The 17707-nt window shown below is 39.4% G+C and overlaps 1 protein-coding gene across 2 annotated transcripts; it reads right to left on the bottom strand.

Annotated features, from left to right (window-relative positions):
* Positions 1–873: 873 nt before the first annotated feature.
* LOC128514774 (NACHT, LRR and PYD domains-containing protein 3-like) lies at positions 874–16452 on the bottom strand. Of its 2 annotated transcripts, XM_053488626.1 has the most exons (11): positions 16213–16452; positions 15027–15153; positions 14249–14359; positions 10819–10876; positions 10407–10611; positions 8426–10202; positions 6474–6650; positions 5802–5975; positions 2259–2432; positions 1998–2174; positions 874–1746 (listed from the first exon to the last, which is right to left on the bottom strand). In XM_053488626.1, the coding sequence occupies exons 2-11, from the start codon at positions 15137–15139 to the stop codon at positions 1740–1742; spliced, it is 2973 nt and encodes a 990-aa protein (XP_053344601.1). In that variant the 5' UTR covers positions 15140–15153; positions 16213–16452; the 3' UTR covers positions 874–1739. The 2 variants fall into 2 exon arrangements, with proteins under 2 accessions (XP_053344601.1, XP_053344602.1); XM_053488627.1 differs by lacking the exon at positions 2259–2432.
* Positions 16453–17707: the final 1255 nt, after the last annotated feature.

The raw sequence follows: 17707 nt of genomic DNA, 5'->3' as shown, positions 1-17707 counted from the left end.
TGCAACAAAAAACACAACTAACAAAATAGTTGGAAATAGAAAAAAAAACTACAAAAAACATTTACACTTGTATAAACCAAACATTTCATTTGAATCTGTTCCTGGCATTTGTGAATTTGTGAAACACCCTCGTGACTCAAAGAAAACATGCAATAACATTCTCTATTAGTTTGTAATACTTCTAACAATAATTTTAAAACATGTTGTTTCCAAAAACTGCAAAATTTGACTTCTCATTTGGGGTCAAATTGTTTATATATACTATTTTATGTACTATTTTACACACATCTTTGTTTACACACACACAAATATAAATATTCAGAGAAATATTAAACAAGGACATAGACGACACACTGATGTCAGGCAGAAGGCTGAGGAGCTTCAGTGCAGGACCACCAGGATTAAAAACAGCTTCTACCCTGAGACAGTTAGACTGCTGAACTCCAGCCGTGCTCTGTAGGTCCCATCAAACACAAGCTGCTAACAATAGATAATATTTAATCACATTATCTATCTCTATATTTTTAGTGTAATATATAACCCTATAAGTCCAACGTACAAAGTGTGCAATATAGTTTTTGAAAATGTCCAATACATTATGTTTAGTTTATGTCTTCATTCCTGCATAATATATCCCTGACTGCTCTTATTTATATTCATGTATCTACATACACAGTGTACGTCCTCATATTTATATTATTCTGTGTGTACAGTATGTGGCTTAAACGGGACCTGGTCCTAATTTCATACCGTAACATGGAAGTGTGCTGGTGTGACAATAAAGAATCCTTGATTTAGTTTCTGCTACTGAGAAAACACTTACTACTTCAGATTAAAAAAAAAAAAAATTTAAACACAATATAACACAAAATGTTGTGTTTAAGCTACAGTCAATGTTTATTCTATTCCACACACGTTGTAGAAAAATAAATCAACATGTTCATTAAATATCATCAAATCACATGTAGAAGATATTATTTACATGCACTTATACACTACAGTAGATCATCTGCATACGAACACACTGACTTACAAATGGTTGACCTACGAACTAAACTTTTGCCTGAATTTAGTTTTGCCATGCGAAGCAATCACACTGATCTGTGTACTTACGGTCTCGCAGACTTAATAGGAGTCAATAAGAACAACATTCAGTATATCAAATCCCAGAGTGTATTAAACCCCAGAGTGTATTAAACCCCAGAGTGTATTAAACCCCAGAGTGTATTAAACCCCAGAGTGTATTAAACTCGAGAGTGTATTAAACCCCAGAGTGTATTAAACCCCAGAGTGTATTAAACCCCAGAGTGTATTAAACCCCAGAGTGTATTAAACTCGAGAGTGTATTAAACCCCAGAGTGTATTAAACCCCAGAGTGTATTAAACCCCAGAGTGTATTAAACCCCAGAGTGTATTTACAACTATTTACAGCTATATACAATTTTGCTGAAAGTTGAAATGTGTAACAGAAACTTTCTGATCTGGACCCAAGTGTGAGCAAACATAATAAAGTACAGAATTTATTTACTATTATGGCAACAAATTGCTTTTATAAAACATATGAATAAACAATGAAAAAATGTGTAAACAAAGAAATGAGAGATAAGAAATGTGTCAAATATATTTTTAAATAAAAAAAGAAGAAGAATTAAATCTATATCACTATTGTAATAGAGAATAAAACGTTTTCCTGTCACGTCACAACAATCTGCAGGAGTCCGTGTGTCCTGGTCACGTGACTAAACGCTGTGAGACAGAGAACGGGACAGAACGACAGACAACATTAATTACAGATAATCAGAGGCTTTAAGTGCAACATCCCTGTAAACACACCCAGTTATATTCCTCACTGCACATACAGTGTGTTAATGGGTGTAGAATCATAAAACTGTGTGTATGTATAAATATGATCAGTATAACAAACACTACAGAACTAATCTCTCTCCCTCTTTTAGTCCAAAACACTGGTGTGTGTAAAGGGACAGTCAGTAACTCACCGCACTGTGGTTAGTCTACAAAGTGGATCCTCCTTCAGATCATTGATCAGTTTCTGCCCTGATGCTCCCGTGTTGTTACAGAACAGGTTCAGTTCTCTCAGGTGTGACGAGATGTTCAGCCTCAGAGCTGCAGCCAGAGCAGAACAACCTTCATCTGTGATCCTGCAGTTAAACATCCTGGGAGAAAGAACATGTCTTACACACCGCACTCAGTCTTCGTAGTGTGTGTGTGTGTGTGTGTGTGTGTGTGTGTGTGTGTACCTCAGTATCTCCAGTGTACAGTGTGGATTCTCCAGTCCATCAGAGAGCAGCTTCACTCCTGAATCCATCAGGTTATTGTTACTCAGGTCCAGTTCTCTCAGTCTGGAGGACTTTGAGCTGAGGACTGAGGACAGAACTCTACAGCTCTCATCTGTCAGGAAACACTGTTGCAGTCTGGAAGAGACATGATAAAACATGAAAAGTGATTTCAAATACACAAGCAGCTCTACTGTACTCATCCTTTACCATGTAACAGAAATGTGAATGTGTTTCTCAGATATCAGGAACAGGGAGCCGTATCAGCCCTTCTACACTCCACACACTCTCAGATATTATTTATTATAAGACTTATTAGGTCATGTTATGTAACTGTCATAGCCCGGCTCATAACCCATTAAAAATAGAGCAGGAGATATCAGTGTATACTGTATATTTATTTATGACCTGCAAAAGAAGGGAGATCATTACAAATGTATACTACCCCTGGACTTGTCTTTGCCACTGTTGTCCTTCATGAGGCCATACTGACATACTGCATATGTGTGTGGTACAGCAGCTGCCCTGTGGCCCGGAGAACAGCACTGCAGAGGGTCATCACAACTCCCCAAAAGATCGTCGGCTGCCCTCGAGGCAACTTGGTTCCCGCTGCCTCAAACTCGCCAATAAAATTGTAAAGGACAATTCACACCCGGGACATCAACTGTTTGATTTACTGCCGTCGGGCAGACGGTATAGAACAATAAAAACAAGAACCAGTAGGTATAAAAACAGTTTTTATCCTGTTGCAATAAGTGTACTGAATGCTGCTATAAAAAATAATGTGCAATAAGATTTAATTATGTATTTTTCTGAAATTTATGTAATTACTGCAAAATTCTATTCTATTCTATTCTATTCTATTCTATTCTATTCTATTTTATTCTATTTCCAACCTTATCAGTCAGAGGTTAGTGAGAGGAGCTTTATAGAGCTGTTTAAAAGACAATGTCTGATCAAGTAATATGCTCTGGCTCCATCCCCATGCGGCAACATACCGTAGCTTACAGCAGGTTATGGTTTCTGAACCTCTGGATGTCCAGGTGGTGCTCCGAAAACAGTGTGAGCTGAATACACAATTAAACTACCTCTGTGGGCGAGGCTGGCCTGTTAGGGCGGGACGGTGTCCATCCCACTCGGGAAGGTGCTGCTCTCATTTCTTACAGTATAGTCTCAGAGTCTCAGAACAAGACTAGTTAATTGTGGACTATCTAGAGCCCTGGGCTGGGAGCAGACAAACAGGCTAAACCAACCGTCTGCTAGCCTCAGGTCTTACAACCCGCAACATGTTGGTCGCGCTGTGTGTGTGTGTGTGTTTGTGCTTCTGTGCTTCGCTGCTTCCTGACCTTCCACACGTGCACTTCCGCACTGAGTGACGTCATCAACGAGCGGACCAGTTATAAATCGGAGAGAGACGCGGAGAGTCCGTTCTTTATATGAAGTGACACATCTAAGATAAGATCATCATGCTAATTACGATCCAGCTAATTCGGTCCTTCGAGCTCACCTGTTGTTGATGATTAGTATAGCTGGATTGAGTTGTCTAGAATTATTGCGCACTCGTGCGTTGGTTTAAAAGGCGATATGATCGACAGTAGAAACACTGAACACAAGCCCTCCGATTGGTTGACGAAATGGAAAAAGAGCGGCTCAATTTTTTTTTAACACGTGTTATGCGCTGAAATGCCCCCCTGCCATGGATTGACCACCTACATAATCGCTATCACATATTATATTAGAACATAAATTCATAGGTTAATGGTTTACAAATTACATGGGCAATAAAATAAACAATATGAAAATAAATATGTTGTATATAAAAAAATAGAAATATTATGTATACTTTTATATTGTTTATTTTATAATTAAATTAGTTTCGTCCAATTTATCATTATAAAATATATATTTTTAATATTTATATAAATATTTATTTGCATATTTTTATGACAAAAACCCCTGAAAAATAAATGTGTTATAAAATAAACATTATACAAGAATTTGTATTAATGGTCTTGACGGCTGTCTCGTGCCGAGGGTTTATTATAATAGTAATATCATATTTGATAATAATAAACCTATGAATTTATGTTCATATATAATGCGTAAATTTTGACAATTTACAAACAATCCGAGATCAGGACAAATCCACAACAATTAAATCAAGCTAACTGAGTTAGCGACGTACGAAGAACCGACCCCTGGTGTTGTGTCAGTAATTTTGTTTGCTCTGTGTAAAGCATCACAAACCTTGTCCTTTGGCCAGCTGAAGTATCTGTCTATTTCTTTCTGGTATATTACACAATTATATTCTACCTTTTTCACACAGTTTAAAATAGAACCCCGAACCAATCATTTGCTGTACGGCCCAACCCTAGACTGGGACGTGAAGTCATCACTCAGGTTTCACACCTCTCTGTCCTCCTCTCCTTTGATTCTTCAGGATCTCACCAGGACATTTACAATAGTTCATGTTCTTTGTAGTAACATATGTCGATGGCACAGGCGTTTGGTCTACCATATAAAAACCCCATCTTCTGCTGCTAATTAACAGAGACCTTTCTAACAGACATGAGTGTGTGTGTGTGTGTGTGTGTGTGTGTGTGTGTGTGTGTGTGTGTGTGTGTTTGACTGAGTCTCTCCTGGCGCCTGAAAGCTTAAAAACTTTACACTCGCCTAAACTCACCCATACCTAAAGTCAGAGGAATTACAGTATTAAGAAGTTTAAAACCACAGTGACAAACAAGGCTGGCCAAGGATCCAACGTGACCTCACCACCAGGCCCAGTGAGGAGGATGGTAAGATGCTTTTTGGCAACAAATCCTGTCTAGGTCTGCCATAAAACAAAAGATGAGTATGGTGTTCACCCAGTGTGAAGTATGGTGGAGGATCTGTGGGCCTGTTTCTCTTCCTAAGACCTCCTCAGACTTGATGAGGAATGTTGAGCCAGTGTTTAGAGTCAGTCAGGAATCAGTAAATGCAGGAATTCTGTGTTGATCATCTCGTCCAAATGCTGCTGCCAAAGTTTCAGGATCTTCCCCCTGTTCTGTAACCATCTGCCCTGGCTTGTAGACTGTTTTCTTGTCCTAAACTTTCTGCTTGACTATATTAGTCTAAAGTCATGTTTGTTTATCGATATGAAGGTGGTCTCCCCTGGAAGCCTCCCCGTTCTTGACTCTCTTGCTCTCAGTATAAGACCATCCATAAGGTTGGCAAGACAATGCCACAGTAAACATCATAATCAAGGTCAAAGGTCAGTGAGTGGCTTTTTTATTGGCTATGTAGTGTGATCATTTATTATGATTAATTAATAGAAAATAAAATGTTTGCATACACATTTATAAAATTTCTGTGACATTTAAAGCATGCTATAAACTACATACAAAGCAGTTCAAACATATCAAGCATATAATGGCTCACACACACACACACACACACACACACACACACACACACACACACACACACACACACACAATGTAATCTTTTGTTTTTAAGTGATGCTCTGACCTCAGTATCTCCAGTGTACAGTGTGGATTCTCCAGTCCAGCAGAGAGCAGCTTCACTCCTGAATCCTGCAGGTTATTGTAACTCAGGTCCAGTTCTCTCAGTCTGGAGGACTTTGAGCTGAGGACTGAGGACAGAGTTCTACAGCTTTCATCTGTCAGGGTACAGTCACGCAGTCTGATAGGAAAATAAATAATAAAATACTCTTAATTAAAATATTTTAGAATAACCAGAACAACATATCGATCTGCGAGATCTTCAGTACATCACATAACCTCAAGGACATGAAATAAAAACCACATTCTTTTGATCTATTTGATCTCTGATCTAGGCGAGTTCTTAGGCAGTACTGAGGATGGCATCAGGTAATGCACGTGTCCAGTGGCGTTGATCAGTCTGAGAATAAAGCAAATCTATGCTATTGAAAACCTAAACCTGGCAGAGTTTACACTCTAATGTGGCTTTAACCCATTCACACACAGCTTTACTCAGTTAGGGAAGAGGTGTGTGTGTGTGTGTGTGTGTGTGTGTGTGTGTGTGTGTGTGTGTGTGTGTGTGTGTGTGCGTGTGTGTGCGTGTGTGTGCGTGTGTGTGTGTGTGTGTGTGTGTGTGTGTGTGTGTGTGTGTGTGCGCATGCGTGTATGTGAATGATCTGGAGAGAGAAAGAGACAATACCTCAGTGTCTCCAGTCTACAGTGTGGACCCTCCAGTCCAGCAGAGAGCAGCTTCACTCCTGAATCCATCAGATCATAATTGTTACTCAGGTTCAGTTCTCTCAGGCTGGAGGAGTTTGAGGTGAGAACTGAGGACAGAACTCTACAGCTTTCCTCTGTCAGTTTACAATAATCCAGGCTGAAAGAGAAATACTAAAGTATCAGACCACTGATCCAAAATGCACACACAGCTATAATACATCTACTGTACACACTACCGCGTAACAGAAATGTGAACATCCTTCTCTCAAACACTAAACTCAGAGACACATCAGCACATTTACGGAACAGGAGCAGAAACGTTTTTCTGAACTCCACAATCTCCTAGTTACAGTTCACTGACTGTATACCGACAAAGTCAAAGCAGTCTCTTTGTCGGTAGCAGGATGGCTGTCTCCTGGCTCAGGTCTTATTTAACTGATCTTTATCAGTTTGTAGATTTAAACTGTGACCATTCGATGTGTACTAAAGTGAAGTTTGGGTTCTGCAGGGTTTTGTTTTAAGCCTATTGCTATTTTCTCTCTACATCTTTCCTCTGGGTAACAGAACACGTGAGCATGGTGTGTTACTGCAGTTTATAAAGTAAACACATGCAGATTATTGGATGGAAACATAAATTGATAAAAAAAAACATATGTACATTTGTTATTTGTTATTATTTATGATTTGATAAAAAATATAAATTATTTTATAGATACTGATTATTTCATCCATAGTTATTAAATAAAATATCACCTTTTATTTAGTTTTGTGCTTGTCATTAAAATTTTATTTTATTTAGATTGTCTATTGGATGCTGTATGGATGATTCATCACAGACGCCTTGAGTTACAGAGTGAAACATATTATAGTCTCACCACAGTACACTGTGTATAATGGTCTACTCAGTTTTAAAGAACCTTATAAAGTTTAAACTATATGGCATTACATCTACTTGAAGAACCTTGCTTAACTATTATTGTGCACACAGAACATTTAATTCAATTATTTTTATTATCAATTATTTTTATTTATAATTATAATTAATTATTCAATATTATCGTGCGCACAGAACATGAGGTCAATTGGGTGTTTCAAAGAATAACTAAGCTCCAGTTCAGGTTCTTCTGACCTACAGTATACAGATTATATCACTGGTGATCTTCTGACGGTGAGGTCCTCCCCTAGGTCTAATTCTCTGTCTAACTTCACAGCAAAACTAGCCTTGCGTTGTTCACATGCTCACTCAGTGTCAGTCAGACCTTCAGCCCTGGAAACTACGGGACTCCATATTTCCAGCATGGGCACTGTTCCAGAAGCCGCTGAACAAAGAAACTCAGAGCCCTGGGAAGATCATGGACCGATTGGGAGTCACTAAGAGTCAGACTGCAGTCATACTCAATCTGCTGCAAGATGACCAATGACCCTAAAAGACAATCATCACGTGGGCTGTGACACCACGTTAGTCCAAGACATACTGTCTGTCCTGCCTCCAGTCATTGTGCTTCTCCACCACTTGGCTTTGAAGCTATCACACTTGCCCTGCTGCCTGCCATGTTGTCATCACCAGATGTCTTAGAGGACATGATGCCTGCAGCATAGCCCAGCTTTAAGACCAACCTACTGGCACTTTAGACAAGCCTGTGTTTAAATATGGACTTTGTTTTGCATTTGTTGAGCTCACTGTTGGGTTTCCTATTGTTCTGTTTTGTTATAGTTATTTAGTTCCTAGTACTTGTTTTCATCCCAAATCCTCCTTTACATTTGTTTTCAGGAACTTTTATTATGTTTAATAAAAAATTTTTTTTTACATTAACATCTGCTTCCTATCTATCCCTGATGTTAAAAAGCATTAAAACAAAACAGTGAAGTCCAATGTTAACTTAAAATAACAAAAAAACGATGTAGTAAAATGTTTATGAATAAAATACTCACTTAGCTTTTCTGCAGGCTTCGACCACTGGCAACAGCCTGATTAAACATTCCTCTGATGGATCATATCTTCTCAAATTAAACTCATCAATCTCCTGTTCTGAGTTTAGTAACAAATATATCACAGCTGACCACTGAACAGAGGAGAGACTCGCTCCACTGAGACGACAGGAATACTCTCTCTTCAGGTAAGTTTCTACTTCCTGTATTAATGAATGATTATTTACTTCCTTAAGGCAGTGGAACAGATTGATGGATTTTTCTGGAGATGGATTCTTCCTGATCTTCTCCTTGATGTACTCAACTATTTCCTTTTTCCTATAAGAGCTGCTTCCTGTCTGTGACATTAAGCCGTGTAAGAGAGTCCAATTAGAATCCAGTGAGAGACCCAGAAGGAAGCGGAGGAACAGGTCCAGGTGTCCATTCTCACTCTGTAAGGCCTTGTCCACTGCACACTTCAAGGAATCAGTCATGTTTGACTTTGTGAAAATATCAGACAGATCACTCATTGGTTGTTTTGCAAAATTTCTGTTGATGAAGGAGAGAAATGTGTATAAAGCAGCCAGAAACTCCTGAACACTCAGATGTACAAAGCTGAACACCTTCCCCTGGTGAAGCCCAAACTCCTCTCTGAAGATCTGCGTACACACTCCTGAGTACACGGACACTTCTCTGACATTTATGCCACACTCTCTCAGGTCTTCCTCATAGAAGATCAGGTTTCCTTTCTCCAGCTGTTGGAAAGCCAGTTTCCCCAGTGCCATGATACTCTCTCTGGTCTTCTCAGGATCAGGGTCACTTTTCTGATGGTACTTTTGGTTTCTGTGTTTAATTTGAAAGATCAGGAAGTGTGTGAACATTTGAGTCAGAGTCTTGGGGATCTCTCCACTTTCTGATCCACCCAACATTCTCTCTAGAACAGTGGCTGAGATCCAGCAGAAGACTGGGATGTGGCACATGATGTAGAGGCTTCTTGAATACCTAATCTGTTTGATAATTCTATTGGCCAGGCTCTGATCACTGATCCTCTTCCTGAAGTACTCCTCTTTCTGAGGATCACTGAACCCTCGTACTTCTGTTACCTGGTCTACATACTCAGGAGGGATCTGATTGGCTGCTCCTGGTCGAGAGGTGATCCAGAGGAGAGAAGAAGGACACAGATTGCCCATGATGATATTTGTCAGCAGCACATCCACTGAAGCTGACTCTGTCACATCACACACTCTCTCATTGTCCTGAAAATTTAGAGGAAGTCGACACTCATCCAGACCATCAAAGATGAACAGGACTCTGTAGGCGTCACAGTTTACTAACTCTAGTTTTCTCATTTCAGGAAAAAAGTAATGAAGAAGATTCATCAAACTGAGATTGTCCTGCTTCATTAAATTCAGCTCTCTAAAGGGAAGTGGAAACATGAAGGTGATGTCCTGATTTGCTTTTCCTTCAGCCCAGTCCAGAATGAACTTCTGCACAGAGACTGTTTTTCCAATTCCAGCAACTCCTTTGGTCAGCACCCTTCTGATGGACTTGTCTTTAAGAAGATCATTACATTTGATGGGTTTCTCCTGTGTTGCTGCTCTCCTGGATGCTGACTCAAGCTGTCTCACCTCATGTTCATTACAGACGTCTCCACTCCAACCCTCTGTGATGTAGAGCTCTGTGTAGATATCATTCAGAAGAGCTGAGCTTCCAGGCTGTGAGATTCCTTCATTAATTCTTTTACACTTGTCACTCAAGTTGGATTTCAATGTTTGCTGGAACTCAGAGACTGGGTGCAGCTCTAATAAAAAGAAAAACCCTTTTAAACACAGTAAAAATGTAGTTAAAAAAAAAAAAAATATATATATATATATATATATATATATTTTTTTTTTTTTTTTTGTCTGCATCACAGCTGTGCTGATATTCTATGCAACAGCACCACCTCAGGTGTGGTATTGCTTTATTATAAACCAGTGGTAAGTTAATGGTTCAGGTTTCTTACGGTTTTGCAGTGTATCAGCGAGATCTTTGAGGTTCATGTTCTTCAGGACGTGCAGTGTGATCCTCAGCGCTCCATCTCTGACATTGTGCAGATCCTCCTCATCCTCCACCTTCCTCTCAGTGCATGCTGGGTAATCTGGACTCAGGAGCTTCCTGAACCTCTTCAGCTCTTTCTTCATCAGTGTGAAGACTTTATGCTCCAGCTCCTGGTTAGAAACACAAAGGAAAATAGCTAAATTTTTCATGACACAGTGAGAAATACTTTCCTTTTATAAATAAAGTAAAAGTTACAACAAAATTTTTTAAGGACATCTGAAACCCATTGCTACTATACATAGGAAATTCTGTATATTTAATTAGCATAAAACCTGTAACCTACCCAGACACGTTACACACGTTAAAATGTCACACACCTCAAATATGGACTCGAGCTGATTACTGCTAAAGATGTTTGATTTCTTCTTTTGTGGCCTGTGAAAAACCAAAACATTTATAGCCCATACCTAGGGTTACCATACCATAGCCTAACCCTAACCCTAACCCACATTTATAAATATAGAAAAACTATTTTAATAGTATACTTTAAAAAATGCTGGGTTGTTTCTGTAAACACACTGTTGGGTTGTTTATTCTGGGTCAAAATTCTGGGTTATTTCAGGTACTTTAAACACATTGTTGGGTTTAAAGTTGTTGGTGTACTTTGAACACCTGGTTGGGTTATTTTTGACCCAACAACTGGTTTATTCTTTATTTTCTGGTTTCTCAAACGGCAGCCTTTCACAAAGTAACAATATCACAAAGTATAGTTTTAAGAGTGGTTTAGGTGAGAATGTATGTGAGTACAACTCAAAACCTCCATCGGTAATTAAAGATTTGAGCTCCAGGAATTCTCCAGGTGCTCTGTCCTCATGGACGGCCCAACACAGCCTCACCTCAGGAAGACGTTCTCCTGCTGGCTGTGATGTCTCTGCAGTGGTTAAAACAGCGGACTTATTTTATTCTGGGTATTTAAATATATTACGGTTATGGTATAATATACCGCGGCTGTAAGACGCTTCCTGTATTCTGCGTTCCTTTGGCAATATACCGGGTGTCCTCTAACCCTTGAGTGTGCACTTCCTCAATTCTGTTCTTTGCGTTCTTGGAATTGAGACATGGCATGATATATTTCTGGATTCTTCACTTCTGAAGCGAGGGCACGTCACTTGGCCCCTAGCTGGCAGTATTTTATGGTACGTTCATATGAATTTTTACCTAAATTGTAAATTATGTAGTTGTGGTAGGAGCAAGATCATTTCCATGTTCATTTGCTTTTGATATGGGGGCGTGGGGAGTTCATGTTTTATATTCTGTGCCAACAGTCGACTATACTGTATGTTATGGGAAAAGTCCATTGCGTTAGCACACAAATAAAATCCTAAATTTACTAAATGTAATCTTAATTGTTATTTCAGTTAAATTACTAGTATTTTTCACTAAAGTTGTGTGTGGAAAGTCTGTTGGCATATTTTATAGCAGCAATTGGGGTATGTTTACTCACTATCACTCACTCATCGTCTACACCGCTTTATTCTGTATTCAGGGCCGCAGAGGCCTGCAGCCTATCACAGGAGGCTTAGGGCACGAGGCAGGGTACACCCTGGACCAGGTGCCAATCCATCGCAGGGCACACACACATACACTCAATAGGGGCAATTTGGAAACGCCAATTAGGCTAATCTGCATGTTTTTGCACTGTGGGAGAAAACAGAAGCACAAGGAGAAACTCCATGCACACAGAGACGTGCAACACCACTACTCCACTGTGCTGTCTGGAGTACGTTTAATAACTGTTTAATATGTCTTCTGTTTCTGTCTGATCCAGGATCATTCTGGGGAAAAAACCCAAACACCTGGTTGTTATTTTGATCCAGCAATTTATTCTTCGGTGAACATTCTGGATTCTTCACTTCTGATTGGATCATGCTCTGTAGTTTATGGTAAGTTAATGTGAATTTTTACTCAATTCTTTAGTTGTGGTAGGAGCAAGCATATTTTATTGGATAAAATAAATGCTTTGACATGGGGGTGTGGGGTTAATGTTGTTTTTTCATTCAGTTTTTTTAATTATTAAAAAAAGAAAAATGCGTCATAAAGCGTTGTTAGTTGTCATGTAATTTGTAATTGAAAACGATATATATCTCCATCCTTATAAAATATTCAGTATAAGTTGTAAATTCATCACCTAAATATCGTATTCAGTAGTCGAAATGTAAAAAAATAAAATAAAATAAGGAAGATGGTGGTCTTGCCTTATTCATTTATATATATATATATTTTTCCAATTTTCTCCCCAATTCCTCCCCATCACTAGGGGGCTCCCACATTAGGGCTTCTACTACCACTCAGTCGGGAGGGCAAACACTATCCTATGGTTCCTTTGAACCGCGTGATGTCAGACCACACTCAGAGGACAGTGCTAGCCGCTCACAGACGCCCCTGATTGGCTGTAGAGCCGTGATTAATGTGGGAGCGCAAGTAGCTCTTATCCCTCCCCCCTGAGAGAGCTCGGCCAATCAGCTCTCTAGACCTCTGGCTGTGAGAGGTAACAGCATCACCCAGGGTTCGAACCAGCGCTCCCCGGATGATAGGGCGAGAACTTTACCACTGCGCCACTCGGAGGCGTTGGTGGTCTTGCTTTAAGGAGGCTTTAAGTATTTTATTTTTTGGGGGGGGACAAGGAGGACCTGACAGACCGTTATCATTGTTGGAAGCAATGCCATTGAGCCAGGGTCTTTGGTGAAAGCTGTTGTTGTTGTTTTTTTGTCTTTGATGTTACAGTAACTACACAGAGCAGTGTCTTCCCATCTGTTAGTTTCTCCAGTATACCGTATATTAGATTGATGCACATGAGTCCTCATCTGTTACATTTTTGAGGACAACTGATTTTTCAGCCCACATTTAATCAATAATATTTTAAAAAGTTTTATTGTTCTTTTTCTTAATGTCATTTTAAAAGTAAATGAAATAGCAATAGTTAAAATAAATAGTTAAACTATTAAGATGAGGAATGTTTGAGGTCACGTGGAAACAAACAGTGTGTTTATGTTACATTTATTTTATATTTAACAAATTGTCATCTTTGGATTATATGATTCTGTCTGACATTTTTGTCAAAATTTTTCTGTGACAATCAATTTACATTATGTGAAGGTGTGTACATTTTGGGACTTTTTTTTTTACAAAAATGGTTCTATCTACTAAATCAAATGAAATGTATCAACCCAGCAAGAGTGTTCATTTTACCCACTGGTTGGGTCAAATGAACTGGTTGGGTCAAATGAACTGGTTGGGTTAAATGAACTGGTTGGGTCAAATGAACTGGTTGGGTTAAATGAACTGGTTGGGTTAAATGAACTGGTTGGGTTAAATGGTAAATCCCAGCTTTGTGTTGAACCAAGCCAGCGCGTGTTCTGTCCAATAGTGACCCAGTGGGTGAGTTAAGGTTGGGTTGTTTTTTAACTCAGCAGTTTTTAGACTTTATGCTCTTAAAAAACTACATTGATTTCATAAATTCATTGATACTAATAAACCTTTTAGAATTGATCCATTACACACCTTTTTAAAAAACTAATAAAAATTCTTTTAAAATATGTAAATACTCTTCAGCTGCAGCACAGGGCTTACAGGCTGCTGGACTTCAGGCTGAACCGAGGTCCTAGTGGAGTCTTTTTATTTAAGTGCTGCATGGTTTCATGCTAAACTGCTTCAACACCTAATAAAGCTTGGAAAAGAAAAACTCACGATGGGATTACAGTAGTTCATCATGAAGAACAATCCTGTAATACACATCACTATTCTTACTGTAGATCAGAAGAAATGTCTCTGAGATCAGGTGGCTGATACATTGACCCATCACTCTTCATGGACACACAGCTGGGCTCCGGTGAGTCTGATCTCTTACCCTCCATTATTCTAGAACACAATAGCAGGTCATATAAGGAAAATGGATTTGCTCATAGAATTCCTTGTTAACATGAAATAATAAAGCAGATAAATAAAACAAGTCAAAACAGAAACACTGGGAGTAGAAAATGGAAGTAGTGAGAAAAAGCAAAACAAGGTCTATTTTACAAAATATTTATAGAACTTTTGGTATGTGCTATTACTGATTTTGCAGAATGTTGTTCACCTGTTCTGGGTTTTTAAGCCAACGTATGTACAGTGTGTTCTGGGATTGTAGTTTGTCTTTATCTTGTGTTGGTTTTTAATATCAGGTTTATCTCGACATTATTATCCAACAACAACAGAAGCAAATTCTGAAGCCTGGTCAGGTCAGGGGTAGATCAGTGGTTATGGTGTCGGACTACAGTTCAGAAGGTTCCAGGTTCAAATCCCACAACCACCAAGTTAAGTAAGGCCCTTAACCCTTAATTGTTCAGATGTATAATGAGATAAGTCGCTCTGGTTAAGGGCGTCTGCCAAATATAAAGTAATTTACTGTATCTACCTTCTGACATGCTGTGCTTTAACACCTGATTAAGCTCATGAAATGTTTTTAATACGATGAGTGAATTGAATCAAGTGTAACAATAAACTCGGCAGCATGTAAAAAAGTGGTAAAATACACCATTATACTGACATTACATCAGTAGAACTGTCTCTGTCCCTGAGGTCAGGTGGCTGATACATTGACCCGTCACTCCTTATGGACACACGGCTGGGCTCCGGTGAGTCTGGGCGTCTTCTCTTCATCTTTCTGGAAAACTCTAATAAAAAGAAAAAAAGAAATTTCTAATATAATATTTTTGCATATTCATGATTTTACATTAAATACCCAATTACATTTTACAGCCTAAACAGAAACACATGATATAAAACAAACAAATAATAAACAAACTGCAGCAATACAAAAGCAGAGTAAACAAGAAATAGTCATAGTGAGAAAACACAAATTCAAAATTAACATCAATGTACATCACACACACACACACACACACACACACACACTATATATATATATATGTTTAAATTGCTTTGGATCTATTCGATCTTTGTGCTTCGTGCTTTACTTTATTAGACAGGTTGTATTTAACTTATTTATTGATTAAACAGGTCAGACAATCATTCCTGGGTGCAGCAAGAGAAATTTAACTCACCTCAAAAAATGGGGCTGATTGGTGTCTTTTTCAATTTTATTTCTGGTATTATTTTATATCTTTCTTTTTTTTCTTTAAATCAATTGTCAGTGCTGCCTGAGTCAAAGACAGTGCCCTGAGGAGAGGGCGAATACTTATGCACAGTGTTGTGGACAGTTTATTTAGAGAGAAACTATAATATAATAGAGTAATATAATATACGGTCCACTGCTAAAACATTTAGTTTAGATGTGTAACCTAGCTGTGTGTCCTGACCTCTCCTGTGTGGTTCGTGTTTCTCTGTTTGCACAGTCGAGTTAAACTTCACTTCCTGTTCATGTATCACTTCGTCTCTATAAAGAATGAGATGTTTGTGCTCTACATGATGTGTACAGGTTTAAAGGTGACTTTAGATGAAGCTTTAAGAGTTTATTTCACTACTATAACCTGTAGTTTATGTATAATTAGAGTAATAAATAATAATAATAATAATACTAAGACCCATAGTAATGTTTGGACCCTGACAGTCGTCTCTGTGTGTTATGTAACCCTGTGACTGCGCAGGTCACTAACAGACAGAAGTATCAGGTTAAATGGTAAAAAAACTACAAAAAACATTAACACTTCATTACAATTTAGCAACACTTGTGGAATCGTGTGTATTATCACTCTAAATAAATACATAAATACCTTTTCTGATGATATTTTTGGTTCTTTCTTCCAAAATACTTTCTGTTTGTCTCCAAATGCCACTTAGTTTCACTTTCACTAAACTGGTCTGACCTGCTGTGATCTCATCACCTGCTGGCTGTAGTGTGTAACTGCACCAGTGTCGGACTGGCCATCTGGAGCACCGGTGTGGACCGGCCCAGTCAGTACATGAATATATTTAATAAATGATGGAACCCATAACAGGGACAGAGAGTCTGGATCCAGCAGCCTCAGGGGCAGTGATGATGATGACCAGCACCTCTCTCCTTCTACACCACCCCTCCCCTTCTGTACCCAACACCCCTCCCCTTCTGTACCCAACACCCCTCCCCTTCTGTACCCAACACCCCTCCCCTTCTGTACCCAGCACCTCTCCCCTTCTGTACCCAGCACCTCTCCCCTTCTGTACCCAACACCCCTCCCCTTCTGTACCCGACACCCCTCCCCTTCTGTACCCAACACCCCTCCCCTTCTGTACCCGACACCCCTCCCCTTCTGTACCCAGCACCTCTCCCCTTCTGTACCCAGCACCTCTCCCCTTCTGTACCCAACACCCCTCCCCTTCTGTACCCAACACCCCTCCCCTTCTGTACCCAGCACCTCTCCCCTTCTGTACCCAACACCCCTCCCCTTCTGTACCCAGCACCTCTCCCCTTCTGTACCCAGCACCTCTCCCCTTCTGTACCCAGCACCTCTCCCCTTCTGTACCCAGCACCTCTCCCCTTCTGTACCCAGCACCCCTCCCCTTCTGTACCCAGCACCCCTCCCCTTCTGTACCCAACACCTCTCCCCTTCTGTACCCAACACCTCAAGGAAGAAAAACTCCAGAGATGTGATAACCTGGTCATTCAGTAGAGTCAGTTCATTTTATTGCTACACTAGAGTTTACCCACGGCTCAGGAGCCAGAGGACAGGACCCTGCATCAGGATGTTTATACTGTAGAAATAGTGATGTCCACCCACTGAAGACAACTAGAGGATACCAGTGGCTCTGCTCGGTAGAGATCCTGATGTCTGTAGAGCACATGTCCGGTATACATTGTCACGTGTGAACATGGCAGCGTGCATCAATCTGCAAGTACAGGCCCAGGATGTCTAGTAGTGATGAAACTGGTACTGCTAAGAAGCGCCAAACAATGAGGATGGAGACAAAAGTGAAAATAATTGTGACAATGGTGTGAGGTGGAAAGATGGCAGACATTGCTCGTTCTTTTACCATGAATTGTTCAACCATCGATATGATTATAAAGAACACTGTGTGTGTGTGTGTGTGTGTGTATATATATATATATATATATATCAGGTACATCACAGTATAACACAGACAGATGAGCAGCCTAAACACAGTAAAATCCGCTGTGAGTGAACTCTCTTATAACATTTCAGTTATTTAAACTACTAAAGTCAATTATGTCAGTAATTTATTATAATTTAAAATAAAGATTTAAAAAAGTAAAAAGTATTTGATAATACC

This window comes from Clarias gariepinus, chromosome 27 (genome assembly GCF_024256425.1).
Source record: "Clarias gariepinus isolate MV-2021 ecotype Netherlands chromosome 27, CGAR_prim_01v2, whole genome shotgun sequence".
Taxonomy (NCBI): Eukaryota; Metazoa; Chordata; class Actinopteri; order Siluriformes; family Clariidae; genus Clarias; species Clarias gariepinus.
The sequence above is the reverse complement of the archived record's forward strand: the minus strand, read 5'-3'. Positions and strand labels throughout refer to the sequence as shown.